At 38.4% G+C, this 15,121-nt stretch overlaps 1 protein-coding gene across 3 annotated transcripts; it reads left to right on the top strand.

Annotated features, from left to right (window-relative positions):
* The first annotated feature begins 461 nt into the window (after positions 1–461).
* Positions 462–14,314, top strand: LOC110776220 (disease resistance protein SUMM2). Of its 3 annotated transcripts, none has more exons than XM_021980771.2 (7): positions 462–524; positions 2,092–2,139; positions 5,112–5,261; positions 5,403–8,166; positions 8,696–8,766; positions 13,037–13,183; positions 13,317–13,663. In XM_021980771.2, the coding sequence occupies exons 3-7, from the start codon at positions 5,255–5,257 to the stop codon at positions 13,364–13,366; spliced, it is 3,039 nt and encodes a 1,012-aa protein (XP_021836463.1). In that variant the 5' UTR covers positions 462–524; positions 2,092–2,139; positions 5,112–5,254; the 3' UTR covers positions 13,367–13,663. The 3 variants fall into 3 exon arrangements, 2 of the variants coding, with proteins under 2 accessions (XP_021836463.1, XP_056686619.1); XR_002530066.2 differs by lacking the exon at positions 462–524 and adding an exon at positions 14,061–14,314 and having other exon boundaries at positions 1,760–2,139; positions 13,317–13,498; XM_056830641.1 differs by lacking the exon at positions 462–524 and having other exon boundaries at positions 1,760–2,139.
* Positions 14,315–15,121: the final 807 nt, after the last annotated feature.

Here is a 15,121-nt window from a genome sequence, read left to right as displayed (position 1 = left end):
TTATTAAGGAAATATCGATCCGGTCCAAAATCGGTTTTTGGACCGGACCGGACCGAAGACCGAAATTTGATATTCTCGACCCGAAGACTATTTTTTCGGTCTATATCGGTCCGATCCGGTCCATTTTTTCGGCCCGGATGAATTTTTGCACACCCCTACTCCGTAGTTGCTAATTAACAAGCGTTTCATTATTTGTGAATATAATCAATTATACCAGTATATGCATGTCTCTGTTGATGTCTAAATCATTGTCAGAATAATTTCACGTTCTCAGTTTTATTCAGTTTATTTACAAAACAATCATTTAAAATTATTCTCCTACTTAGCTACTAATTGCATGATCTTACCATCTTCCTACTAAATTAATCCCAAAAAAAAAAAAAAAAAAAAATCATGTTTTGCCAACATTATAAAAGTAGTAACTTCCAAAAAGATTTGTCATCATTTTCTACAAAAAGACTAAAATTCATTCAACTTTGAGAAAATTTTCTAATAGAAGAGCTGGGTTTGGCCACAGCCCACAGGTACGCAATTTGAGTAATGCTTCATCTGATCATTTTTAGTATAGAACGTTTGAAAATTTACATTATTTCACATATTTCTATTTTACCCAAACCCGATTTGATCCGAATTAAATAGGCCCGAACTGTTATGGATCAACCCACAGTCCATCCAGTGACCCGATTTAACACCTTTACTTTTGGCTATTTATATGTAAGGTAAAATAAAAGTCATGTGAGATTTTGTTAGATTCGTCCCAATTTATATTTCAACTTGTCACATTTCTATAATTTTACTTGTCAATAACTAGGGATAGGACTGAAATTATGTATTGGCAGTCAATACGTTACGTTGCAAATAAAAGTGAACGAATGAAGTAAGCTTGCAACGAATCTAACAAACTTTCGCATGATAATGTGTTTTTTTCTTAAGGATCGGAAAATCTCAAAATTATTCAAATCACATTAGGTGCATAATTCAAAAGTCAAAATAGAATAGAAAGGGTATCCACAAGTCACAAAGTCGAGTCGATGAGCTATGCATACATACGTTCGGGGCGTGATTCACCCATTGTTGTTTGTCTATCACATTTTACTAAACTTTCCGCTACAGTTAGTTTTGTTGAACAAGGCTTAATACGAGACTTGACTAGGAATAAACACATTTTACTAACCTATCCTCTACCATCTATATCTATACTAATAATAAAACATTAAGCTTTGAACACAATGATAACACCGTCACATTATTTTATTTTTATTTTTTTGTAAAATTCATTTTTCATTTCCCCTCTTTACCTATCATTTCGTCTTATTATCTTTAATATATTTTTCTTATACAATTAATTTTATTTGTTTAATATTTTCACATTTTTATTTTAATATTCTATACTACTATTTTAAAACAGAATGTTTTAGATACTATGATGCCATTTTCACTCTTTAATTTAATTTATATTATTTTATTATAAAATAATTATTTATATTCATTTTTTCCACTTCTCCATCTTTTTCTTTTTTTTTTTTTTTTTTTTTTTTTTTTTTTTTTTACAGGCACTTCTCCACCTTAATTAAATCTATGTTATTTTCCCTTAAAGTTTATTTCGGTCAAATGACATTCTAATTTCAATTACACTCCAAATAAAATAAATTGTATTTTATTGCTCCAATATTTTTGTATTATCCCCTATATTACATATATCCAATATAACTGAATTTTTAAATTAAAAAATCCTTGCATTGTACGGGATAAAAACCAGTTGGTTTAATCTTGTAAAATTACGAAGATCCTTAACTTTTTTTTTTTTTTGAGAGAATTGACCTAAGTTATTTTCTCAACTCTCAGACCCAAAATCCCAAAGAATACAATTACAAATAACTGCCAAAATCATCAATGTGTTTCATACACTCACCGGAATCGCCGGCGCCGGCGCCGTCGTATTTGTCGGCGTTTACCTCGCCGGACACAACTTTTTCCTCTACCATATTTCATATCTGCTATAATTTGATGAATTGCAAAATCAACATTTTTCTAATTCTAAAAAATTGTCATTTTTAGCAACAATTCTTACTGTTTTTGTGGAAATTGCAGCTAGCATATGAATGGAGGCAGAAGTGTGTTCTGGATACCGAGAATAAGGTACTTTTGCAGTTCAGTCTTTTACATTATAACCCATTTTATTTCAATTTCTTTGAAACATAATTTGTTCTAATTTCAGTTGCTTTTATGGGAGAATTTAGTAATATTTTGAATTGAAATTGGAATCTATGGTTGAGAATGATATACCATTTTATCAGCTAGGGAAGTTAGGCTCTGTTTGGTTGACCTAGAAATTAGCTTGTTTGAACTTAGTGTTGTTTGATTGACATGAATATACAAAGTGAAACTCCTTAGGTAATTAGAACTTCCCATGCTCAACCAAACAAGAATGCTCAATCTCTAGGAAGTTAAAATACATGGGAATCGCAAATACAAGGGAAATACGACTTCCCAAGTGCAACAATACATCACCTAAGTGAATTTATTTAAACTAATACGAAGTATTAACTAATATGAACTTATTTGTGCTGAAACAAGTAAAAATAAGTTGAAACAAACATATCCTAACTCTGATTGAAATGTTCATTATACAGAACGGGGTGGCGAGGACGCGAGGTGTATGTTGCACTTGCACATGATACATACACACTCATTGTTTGCTCATTTGAAGCTCTCTCAATTGGATAGTCTTGGTTTTTCATTTCAGCCAGGTGTATTATAGGATTTGTCCTCTTATTAGTTATTACCAATTGGTTTTAGGATGAACATGTACGTGTTTGGCTTGTGAGTGATACAACTCGATCTTTTTCTCTTTGGTAGGTGCGTTCCAAGTCTGTTTGACATTAATTATTAGGATGGGTGAGTTTGTTCTTGGAGGTTGGTAACTGGTAAGAATGATTTTTTTCTATGGGGGATAATGTCTTTTAAGGAGTAGTTAAAACACATTGATGATCACCAGAGAGAAGGTGCATAGGAGTAGTTAAAACAATTAAAACGGAAAGAAGGGCGATCACTCTGCAACTGAGAGTGCATAGGATTCATGTTTTAGTTAAATTTAGTAAAATATAGAAACAAAGTTTCTTCTTTGTGGCGTACTTTCTTTTAAGGAACATACAGGGAGTTAAAAGTTCTTTGTGGAAAATAGCATTTGGTCTTCCTGATTTGGATCAGGGGTTAGCTAATTTCCTACGCCCTAGCATACCACTTATCAGGTTTCCCATACCGATCTGCAATTCTCTGGCATTTCTACAACTCCTGGGGCACAAGTTGGACGGATCAAGAAATGTATTCTTGGGGATGCAACTTGCAGTTTCCAAGTAACAAACTCTTCAGCATAGCCCTAGGCATGGTCCATGGCTGTGGGCCGGCCCGGCCTGAAGCCCGACATGTCCCGACACGAAAAGCCCGACACGACCGGAGCACGAAAAAAGCATGTTCCGACACGGGCACGAAGTCGTGGGCCGGGCCTGGGACTTAAATTTTTGGAAAAAGCACGACACGACTCGACAAAGCACGCTAAATTTAGTGAAATTAGCCTTAGGCACGATGGCCCGCCCCGGTCTAGAACGAAAGACCATGGGCTTGGGCCCTGTTTTGAAAATTTCTTGCCGGCCCGATACAATTCGGCCCCAGCCCGGTTAGGCCCACGACATGTGGACCCGGTCAGAAGCCCGGCCCGGCACAGCTCACGGCCATCTTTAGGGATTTGAATGCATAAGATGTTTTGGGGGGGGGGGGGGGGGGGGGGGTTACATCTGGTGATGTGTGGCCTCGTGATTTCGAGGTTCAGTAATGGTCTTTCTCCTTGGTTAGCTATGCAATAAAAGCATGTTGGTGATATGTGATATCCCTTTGAAATGAATTTCACGTAAGGTACGACTGTACGTAAGCATCTATGCATAATTGCATTCTGGTACTATGTTTGCGACTTGAAAATATTGCAACTTCATTTGGGGCTTGGCAAAAGATTCAACCTAAGGAATGCTTCAGTAATATAATAACCTAATTCCTTTAACTGATTCTAGACGCTTGCGGAAAGCCTCGATTTAATTTATAGGAAAGATCCCTAGGCTATCTTAAAGCTTCTGAGGAAATTTTGAAAAAACAGAAGGGGAAAGGAGAAACAGGAGGCTTGATTATTTTTATTTTTTATTTATTTCTCAAAGAGGAACTAAGAGAAAGCTGAGAGTACAATGAAAGTTGACAAAACTTTTCGAATGAACACTTAGAGGCATCATTAATCAAGGTAGGAGTAATGCACAGTTAAAACCAAATATTATTTAATGTGGTCTAGATGTAGTCTGCTAGTCCGCAATGTTGAAGAAATGCAATACTATTGTGCTTAACTTTTTTTGTTTTTGAGTATTGGAAGGACGTAAGTGCAACAAAATTGGAATTTCATAATTTGCAATTAGGGTCTATACCTTTCTCGATGAGCTGGTTCTTCAATGGGCTTCAAACCTTCAGCGAGCTTTGAGATTTTGAGTGAAGTTGAGGAAGAACAAAGAGAAGAGATGGAAGGGAAATAAGTAGGGTAAGTGAGTGGCTGAGGGGGCAACAGGGTAGTTTATAACTTTCTTTCATAATTCGGGGAAAGAGGAATAATTTGGGGCGAACAGAAGCATGTTGTGCCCTGCATGCAAGTCAACACTTGAACTTCAACTTACACGGTTACACCACCAGAAAGGGAGTTTTGGTTGCATCGTGCAATAAGTTACAGTGAAGTGGGTAGTTCCCCACAACTGTTTTTGTATAACGGTATTTCCTCAAATTGTCGTAGTCTCGTAAAGGCAGATTATGGCAATTTCTTTTTGGTTGTTTAACCTTGATATGCAATTATGCATGGCAGAAAGATAAAAACTGTTTTCCTAGAACCAGATGTTTGTTTGGTTATGGTTGATTCTAATTAAATCTTCATCGTTTAGAATAGATGCTGGTAACTCGGGACCAGTTGTCTTATGCGGTTGGATGTTTCTTTTGAAGTGGGATTTTCTGCCAATTTGTATGGATTGGTATGCTTCATATTTCTAAACCTTTTTTTATTTTTAGTCATTAATATTTTCCTCCTACAGTTTTCAGGTGTTTTGTTTCATTCTGAACTTCATTTATAAATGGTAGAGACCAATGGAAATCTAAGGAATTTCATCTACAGCATTCCCTAGAGCTGAGGTTCACTCTTAAGAAGTTACGTGCTACAACTGAGAGATAAAGAACCATGTTAGGTACTTCGCCTTCATGACCTTATCTTAATTTTTTGTAGTCATTGGAGCTTATATCATTGTCAATGGTGAGATGAGACATGATACTACTATAATTCTATGATAATAACATGATTGTCCTTTTTCGTTGTTTTCCTTCTACAGCGAACGAAGTTATCACTCTTGGAGCCGCCATTTTTGGATTATTGACATCTATTGCAGGCTCAACGGCTTGCTTTTACAATTCTTATAAAACAAGTAGAATCAATTTATCAATTTTGAAAGTTAAAGTGCAGAATCTTGAGATCTTGATTCAAGAACTTCAACAGAAATTGAATGGGATTGATGTGCTTAAGCATGATCCTCGTGAATGGATTTCTAGAGCGAGAGAATTCCTAGAAACGGTTAATATTTCGGATCTCGAAAGCCGTCTTAACGAGAATTGTGTTGGTGGGCAGCTACCCAACTTTTGCAGCCGATTTGGTGCTCTGAAATCAATTGAAGAAAGTAATCATGGATTGGATGTGCTACTAGACAGTGGTAAAAACGTTTCTCGGGAAATCAAGGTCAAAGGATCTATACAGCCAGAGGTGAACATTGTAGGCAATGCTAGAAAAGAAATAAAAAAAAGGATATGGGAGCAGGTTTCACAAGCAGAAACAGCTGGAATAGTGTGCATTCATGGTATGACAGGTGTTGGCAAGACAGCTTTCGCTGCAGCAATTCATAATAAAGCATTGAAAGAGTTGACAGCTTTTGAGAACGTAATTTGGGTGAATGTTGAGAATGGATCAGGGCTCAAACATATTCAAGAAGAACTTGCTAGCAAGTTACAGGTACACCTTCCTGGCACTACAGTTAATAAAGAAACTTTGAGGAGTGCTTTGATGCAAAGAGGAAGATTCCTGCTGGTTTTAGATTCTATGTGGCAAGCGTTTTCTCTCCATGATATTGGAATTCCAGAACCAGTTGCTGGCTCAAAGCTGATAGTGACTTCAAAAACTTATTCTGTCTGCAGAAAGATCACGAAAAACATCAAGAGTAGAGAAATTTATGAAATAAAACCACTTTTGGAGGCTGAGGCTTGGGATCTGTTTCAGGGGGAAGTAGGACCTAACATTGTAAATTTAGAAAGTGAAACAGTTTCTATCGCTCAGCGTGCAGTAAAGAATCTTGATGGCCTTCCATTGGCGATTAAGTTGTTTGCTGAAACTCTCAGTGAAGTTCATGATGATTACGGTAGTGGAATCGATGCTGCTTGGAAGGATGAGTTATTTTCATTGAGTAGATCAACATCTCTACTTGGTAACAAGAGCCAAGAGTTATTTGATTGTTTCAAGTATAGCTATGAGTGCTTTGGAAAGACTTCAATGTCATGTTTCATTTACTGTACTTTATTTCCAGAGGGTTATCTGATTAAGCCAAAGGAGTTGATAGACTATTGGATGTGGGAAGGGCTTTTAGGTCCTATTTCATCTCTAGGAGAAAGCATGAGGTTGGGGAGGCAAACATTGAACGAGCTTAAATTTGCTCACCTTCTTGAGAGTGTGAAGAGTGAAAGCGGAGAAGAATCATTAAAGATGATTAATTTGGTTCGACATGTGGCGATGGATGCCATTTCTAAGTCCGGCAATCATTTCTTCATTAAGTGTGGACAATCACTAGGTGAGTTTCCGTCAGCTTATGATTGGCCCGCCAATACCGAGAGAGCCTCACTTGTGCAAAATCAGTTGAGAGCTTTGCAGAACTCTCCTGATTGCAATAAACTCTCTACTTTGCTGCTGCAAGACAACCCCCTGAACTTAGTTCACCATGAGAATTTCTTTTCCAAGATACGCAATCTTCGAGTCCTTGACCTATCCCGTACTAGCATCTCATCCCTACCAAAATCTTTCTCTGGCTTGACAAACCTACACGCACTACTGCTGCGTAGTTGCAGAAACCTGAAACTTCTACCTTCCTTGTCCAACCTTCACAGATTGATTGTGATTGACATCTCTGAGACACCCTTAGAACAAGTTCCTGACGGGTTGCACAACTTGATAAATTTAAGGCGCCTAGATCTTTCTAAAACTAAAATTGAGGTGTTCCCGGCTACAGTACTTGGTAAACTAACTGAAATGGAAGAATTGTTACTGATTACTGCAGAAAATGGTGGTTATGTGTGGGGGTCAAATCTGATATTCCCACAATGGCCAGGTGCTTGTATTGAAGAACTTCTGGACTTGAAAAAGATGGTTGTTCTTCAGCTAGCCTTCTTGAATCCAGAAGTGTTTAATAGATTTGTGGACCAAGTAGATGATCAACAGCGTGCAATTCAACTGCGCAGTTTTAAATTTTACGTGGGTGGTATCTACAGTGGTGGTGATATTGGTGATAATAGCGTAGTAGTAATGGGTGACTGTAGTATTAGGGTTCCCAGAGGAACATCTGAGCTGTACTTGATGAAGCACAGCCAGGAGCTACTCTCACTGAAGTTTGATGGTTGCATGCGCGACTTAACAATTGTGGATGTCTCGAGGTTTGATGCACTGACTTATCTGTTTACACTTGAGATGCTAGGTAGCCTCAAAAGCCTCAAGAAGATATGTGTTAAACACTGTAAGAAGATGAAATCTGTAATACAGCCAGCTGCAGAAGCCAACCCAACTTCTATAACTATTCCAAAGTTAACAAATTTTAAGCTTTATGACTTGCAAAATTTAGAGAGCATCTATGATGGGAAAGTACTGAGTTGCCCGTCTTTGCATGGATTTGAGGTTTTTAATTGTAAAAAACTCAAGCTTCCTAAGGTCTTGGTGGGACGGCAAAATTGTATTATTGAGATTGTAGGAGAGAAAGAATGGATTGATAAAGTGATGGAGGATGGTCCAAGCCCACATTTAAAATATACTGAAGCATTAGTGCCTGCAGAGCTGTCTACTCCCAGGTAAGATTGCTAGTGCTTGTTTGTTGTAATTTGTGCCTTTCATTTGTGTAGACATGTTAATCGTATCAAATAAACCGATCAGACCCATCATCACTCTGATCAGGCTCCCTATCAGTATGTAAGTAGTGTAAACATATTAATCGTATCAAATACTAGCCGTGTGAAAAGAGAAAGACTTTCTGTTTGTATCTCTTCAAACTCCAAGTGCAAATTTTGAAGTTCTACTACCTAAACCATTACATGATGCTTACAAAAACTGAAATTCTAAAAACCCAACCTCTGTACGTCTTATGTAACCAACACAAGTTGGTGAGGAGTTGGTGGGGAACTCACCTTGTGAGTTCACAGGGTCGAGCCCCATCAGCTGCGAAATGCTTGGGAGTGGTTCAAACGAAGGCTTGTGTAACTGAACTGGTTAGGGTCCCTTTTTCTTTCCTAATAAAAAACATGTACGTTTTATGTTAGGTAGCTCACTAACTGACATCTTCAACTTAAAGAGAGCAAGATTGACATTGTGTATTTCTTGCAGTTTTAGGTTAAGAAGGTCGGAGTCGTTTGTCAGCTTCAGGGATACTCATGAAGATAGTGGGAGAAGTCTTGGTAAATTCAAATCCTCCTTATCGTAGTTCATATTTCAAAACTCTTCAACATGTTCTGCTCACGTTTTCATGCAGGATTGCAATCAGTTTCATTCATACTGCTGACTAATCATACTTATAAAAATTGTCACATAACTATAATGATCTCATTCTGCATTTCTGATACCAGTAGTCACATCTATTCATCTATTGAATGTGGTCTCCTGGGCTCTAAGCATGTTAACTACTCTCTCCGTGTTTTAAAAAGAGATACACTTTCCTTAAACGACCGTATTTTAAAAAGAGATACACTTTCCTTTTTTGACATTTCTTGGTCCCCACTTCCAATTATATTAATATTTCTCTTTCTTGTGGTCCCCACACTTACTCACATCATCTTTTTACTATAATAAATAATTCACCCACTACCACATTTTCATCTTATTTTAATAAATTCAACTCATTCTCCTAAAACTACGTGCCGGTCAAAGTGTGTCTTTTTAAAATACGGAGGGAGTATACATAGTTATCACGTCATTACAATCCTGGAAAATATGTTGTCATAGTAGTATAAGTGAGTACGTTTCTGTTCTGCTCACCTTATTTCAACTTATTTTAGGAAGATAAGTTCAGGAAAAGTAAGTGTTACCCAAGTACAATTTATAACTAAAATAATTTTTGATAAGTTCAGATAAGATAAGTTCGGAAAAAATAAGTGAAAATCAGGTGAATTTGACGCACCCTACATGACTACTTCGGTTCTTCGGTTCCAAATGTGCCATAGAAGAGACGTACCTAATTGAATTATCCTTGGGTTTAAATCCTAAGGAGACTTTACTTTTGTCATAATTAATTTTTTGCCCAGAAGTTGCTTCATATAGTTTAAGGATATCAATTATTTTGGAGCATTCGTGAAAGTTAGCTCTTACAAAAAGAAGACTGTCGTCGGCAAAAGAAGGTGAGAAATCGCTGGCCTAACTCTACTCGCGCGGGCACTATGGAGAAGACCATCATCATTAGCTTTCTTACTCAAACTCGAGAAAGCATTAGACAGAAGGATGAAAAAATAAGGAGAAAGAGAGTCTCCTTGTCGTAAGCCACGGGAGGGAGTAACCGAACCGCAAGGGGTTCCATTCACGAGAAAGGAATAAGACACTGGAGTGACACAACTCATAATAGCATCAACCCATGCACCTGCAAAGCCAAGTTTTATCAATAGTTTCCAGAGGAAAGATCACTACTCGATCATAAGCCTTGCTCATATCCAACTTCAACGCAATTGTGCCCTTTTTGCATTTACTCCTGTTTTCATAGTATCAAAGAGTTCTAGGGCAATCAAAGCATTATCCGTTATTAAACGTCCCGGGACAAAAGCACTCTGATTCTCAGAAAAAATACCAAGAACAACACCGGGCATAACAGACTTTAACCTCATCACAATAACCTTTGAGGCTAGCTTATAAATAACATTACACAAGGCTATAAGGCCGAATTTCCGTCATGCACACCGGAGTTTTGACTTTTGGAATAAGAGCAACACTAGTACTATTTAGGGGACCGAGAGCCGTTCAAAATACTACACACAAAGTTAGAAACATCATCTCCAATATTATGCCAGATTTTTTTTATAAAAAAAAATGTGCATATCGTCTGGCCTTGAGCCTTACAAGGATGCATTTGACTCAAGGCGGCAAAGCCATCATCCTTTGAGTACGGACGCAAGAGTTCCTCATTTATCTATGGGGTGATGACCTTCTCAACAACATTGATAACTTCCAAATCAGCCCCATCAGATGGGCTATTAGAGGAAAATAAATCCTCATAGCAGGCTTGAACAATGTCATGAACAATGTACTGAGCTAGAAAAAGCCCCTGCCATCATATGAAATCTTTCGGCCATTGAACCTCCCTCCGAGTCCTCCCAAGCCTTCCTGACCACCATCTCACACCCAAGTCTTTCTCGAGCCCCAATTTAACAAGATGGGTGTGTGATTAGACTTAAATACCATGTGCGTGACTAAGGCCTCGGGGAAGTGAACACACCACGAAGCATTGCCCATGAAACGATCTAGCCTTTCGCGGACACGGGTCTGCTTAGTCAACCCCCTCTCCCACGTATACCAACTACCTTCATACCCCAAATCTCTGAGCTCACAATCCTCCATCATCTCCCTAAAACTCTGGTATTGCCCGCCTCTCCAAATTCGAGCCTCCTTCCTTCTCTTCATAGTCCAATATTTCATTAAAATCACCACCACTGAGAACCGGACCTTCATAATCACCACACAGTTGGCGAAGCAGCTCCCAAGTTTTGAACTTGTTTGCGGCCTCCGGCCAACCATGATTTCCATGATTTCCCAGACTCCATTTCCACCTCCCCAAAAATGTGGTTCTTGGAAAAAGAAGCAAGAGAAAATGTAATTTTTTCGCTATTCCAATACAAACATAGTCCACCCGCTTTTCCTACACTACTAACACCAAAATGAACAAGAGAAACCAAACCTGAGTTTTAAGTTTTCAGCCGTAACATTTTTATCATTGTTTCCGAGACAAAAAGTAGCTCAAAGGCAAGAGAAAAGCACACCATTTCTGGAGTGCTGAAACAGATCGAGGGTTTCCAAGCCCTCGACAGTTCCAACATAGTGTACTCATTGGGAAGGGCGAGGCTGGGCCGTGCCAAGCTCCGCCTGAACAGTAGCAGCAGATGGTTCCAAGGGTGACTTCTTCAAGCGCTTCCCTAAAGACTCCTCTGCAATATCAATCTCCATAGCAACAGTGTTAAAGGTCCGCTTCTGTTATTAGACCTTCATGGAGGTGCTTCAGCTACCCACCATTTGACGTGCAACTCTCTTCCACTTAGTGACACTTGCCCTCTCTGATTCAGGCACCTCGTTTACTGCCTTCAGAGTCTGCAAGCTATTCTCCATAGTGAAAATCGGGTGATCATGTTTCGGGATAGCCTCTTCAACAAACTCTTCATCAGCTCGAAACTGGGTCTTGCTTAGATGATCAGGCAGCTTCTTACCCTGGCGGTGGTGACAAGGTTGCAGCCACTTTCACCCTAAGGGCGTCAAGTGCTTTACCTGTTCATCAACTGTCTTTGGTGAGGCGAATAACAGTTTCCGGGCTGCACTCGGTGAGCCAAGACGAACCACTCCCGGATTATTGATCGTTGTAACACTGCTTCGAGTGCTTCCTATTTGGTTTCCTTGTAGAAATCTTTTCCATCCATTACCGCTCCTTTCTCACGAACCCCAACTGGTCTCTGAATGTGCTTATGAGGAGAGACAACCAAGAACGGGCCATATTGATAAACCAGTTGGTCTCCGACTCTCCGTCTTTAGCCATCCCTTTAAAGGTGCAATCACGTTCAGTGTGACCAATTCGACCACGGAAGTAACAAAAATCTCCTAGACGTTCATACTTGAACCCAATCCATTTCGGAGCATGAGAGCCAGGCACTTTCACTCCTCGTTGGAGCGGTTTGTCAATGTTTAAAACTACCTTCACACGCATATATTCTTCCCAGCTAACCGGATCAGAATCATCAAACTCCAGAAACCCTCCGAGAGTCCGAGTTCTTCCCCCATGTCAAAAGCAAAGGAAGGATTCCTCTTACCAAACGGAACATCTAACATACGAATCTAGAAGTTCGATTTTGACACCCCTCCAAAACTCTATCTTTATCTTGCTCGCTAAAAAACTGAAAAACAAACAAGTTCGATTCTACCATCCGCACCACTACGTTCTCCCGAAGCCTCCTGATCGAAAGTAGGGTCCGTTTCATCGCCTCAACATTGAAGGGTTTCACAGTTAACAATTTCCCTACCAGAGATAAGGAAATTTGGTCCTTCAAATACGAGTCACTAACGTCCTCAAAATTCTCTCCAAAGACAATCTTCTCCTCCTCCGTCAATTTCAATTTGCTCCATTCATCTACTAGATCATCAGCCATGGTGGCCAGAGGAATTAACAGAGAAATCCCCGAACAGAAACACTCTCAAACCTGCAATAGACGGAACTCACTAACCCTAGACAAGGACTTTCGCGAACCCTAGCAGAGGGACTTTATTTATTTATTTTACAACTACTGTTGTTATGTAAGAATCTGAAGTCCTGAACTTAGTTTCAGTAGGTAACTAATATGATATTTTGGTAGCCCATGAATTTCTCTAGCATGATTTATTAACATTAATCTTAAAGATGGTATTGGAGTTGATTGCTGATGAAAATGCATGAGATTAATCTTTAGTCAGCTTGTGGATGACCAAAATATTGTAATTCATAAACAGGAGCTACGATTCCCCGTTGGCACAGATTATTTCACCCGTTTAGGGGTAGTGCGGTCTTTTCACCGGCTGCAGACACCCTCCATATTGCCAGCACCACCAGTAACGATGCAATATCCGAGGTTTCTGTTCTTCCACATGCAGAAGCTGGTAGGTTTTCCAACTTGTTTGGTTTGGTTTGGTATGATGGTGTCATTACAGAGACAAGTTCTTTTGCATATGTCAAAAAAAAAAGACCAGTTTTTTTTGTTGATTAAATGTTTGACGACTACCTGAAATGCAGGTACATCGCAAAGAGGGTTTAACAGAACCCGCAGCAGTCGCTCTGATTGACCGTCTTTTGTCGGGAAATTGATTTTGGCAAACCCCTTGTGAGTAGAGCATGGAAAACTGTCAGTGGCGTGCCAAAATCATTTCCCTTTTTTATTGGCTAAACTTAGCCAAGTCTTCATGTATCCTAAAATGGTACGGAGTAGTTTTTTTGTTCTTTGCATTTTCAATAGGTAATGAAACCTATCATGTGTGAAGATTTCATGTCTTAGACTTCAAATGTATTAGTGTTAATTTTGTTATAAACTCCATATAGACCGTTTGAGACTTAATTGATTGATGATTGAGTATTTGCCTTAATCCATATACTTTTAATTATTGGCTTAACATAGTTCCAAATTTTTTACGAGGAGCTAGAAATAAATAGTTTTTTTTTTGGCAAATAAAATACGTAAATACTAAATAGTTAGTAACTCAGATAATATCAAATGAGGGAACATTTTCAGCTGAAAATTATTGAGTTTTTTTTGGTTGAATTATCATTTTCCTTATGAAATTGCAATTTGCTAATAACCACCATTACATTCAACTATTAGACTATTAGACTTTTTCCAATTGGGCTCAAGCAAGAGTTTCAAATGAGAGCGAGTTATCACGTGTTTGATATTTTTCCGATGCTAAGGTCCAGCGTGTCCCATATGAAGCAACTCCCATGAGCATGTATGTCTTACTGATGCATGCATGTATCTTGGTGCAGGTTAGTATCATTACGTGTTATTTCCTCTGCTATTGTGTACAATGCTTGTTGTACATATGGGGTAGGCTGGCCTGCTGGATCAAACCTCGAGGATTCAGGCGCCGCGCGGGCGGTCAAAAGACCCGTCCGTGACAGAGTGTTGTAAAAATAAGCTCCTAATCGAACGAGTTATAAAAAATGACACGAATTGTTATTTTTATTAAATTTCTCATAAGGTTTTTATTTTTCACAAATGGGAGTGTTGTTTTAGATGGAAAAAAAAAGTCAATTTGATTGATGAATATTGACGGATCCTCAAATAATAGATTAGGAATCATTTTTTTGAGGTTTAGTGTGAGTATTCAAAATATATTACCTTTGAAGAAAAAAGTGTAATTATTAAAAGTTTTGATTATATTATTAAATTAAAGGGTTATCAATGATGATGCTTTTATACTTTATTATTTTTCATCTCTTGTCAGATCGTGTGACACTTACTTAACTATTAGACCATATTTAATAATATGTCAGTTGGATATGAGTGGGGTACATGTCATATGTAGACCTGGTTATCGGGCGGGCCGGGTCAGGGTCGGTGCGGGTCAAAAGAGGGTCGGGTATTGAAAGGGTCATTTTTAGCGGTTCGATAATGGGCGGGTCAAAAGCGGGTCGCGGGTCATTAGCGGGTCATTAGTGGGCGGGTCAATAAACGAGCAATGAAAAATGAAAAACAAAAGAGCCATGTGCAAGTACAAGTAAATACAAAGCTATACACGTAATTTTTTGTATCATTACTATTTTAATTTTCAAAATAATTGTAGTATAAGTTTGACCCTATAAGGCTATAATGACCATGTCCAATAAAGGCTCTGTTCAATAAGAGCCCTGTCCAATAAAAGCCCTATTAACTTGACTCTAACCCTATATCCATTGGACTACCCTGTCCAATAACCAGGTCTAGTCATATGGTCAGACAGTTTAATTGTAAGAGGATCGCTTACAAGAATTTGTGTGAAAATTAAAAAAAACTAGGAATAGTTAATTAAGTACTTACATGTTGCATTAGTCAATAATATGCAATT

Source organism: Spinacia oleracea, chromosome 6 (assembly GCF_020520425.1).
Source record: "Spinacia oleracea cultivar Varoflay chromosome 6, BTI_SOV_V1, whole genome shotgun sequence".
Lineage (NCBI taxonomy): Eukaryota > Viridiplantae > Streptophyta > Magnoliopsida > Caryophyllales > Amaranthaceae > Spinacia > Spinacia oleracea.
Note: the sequence above shows the minus strand (reverse complement) of the source record. Positions and strands in the feature narration are given on the sequence as shown.

Bases quoted from the DNA above. Each gene is read 5' to 3' on its own strand.
- LOC110776220 (XM_021980771.2), top strand. The intron at 8,767-13,036 runs GTAAATTCAAAT...ATTCATAAACAG, and splicing joins AGATAGTGGGAGAAGTCTTG to GAGCTACGATTCCCCGTTGG. The intron at 13,184-13,316 runs GTAGGTTTTCCA...CCTGAAATGCAG, and splicing joins TCTTCCACATGCAGAAGCTG to GTACATCGCAAAGAGGGTTT.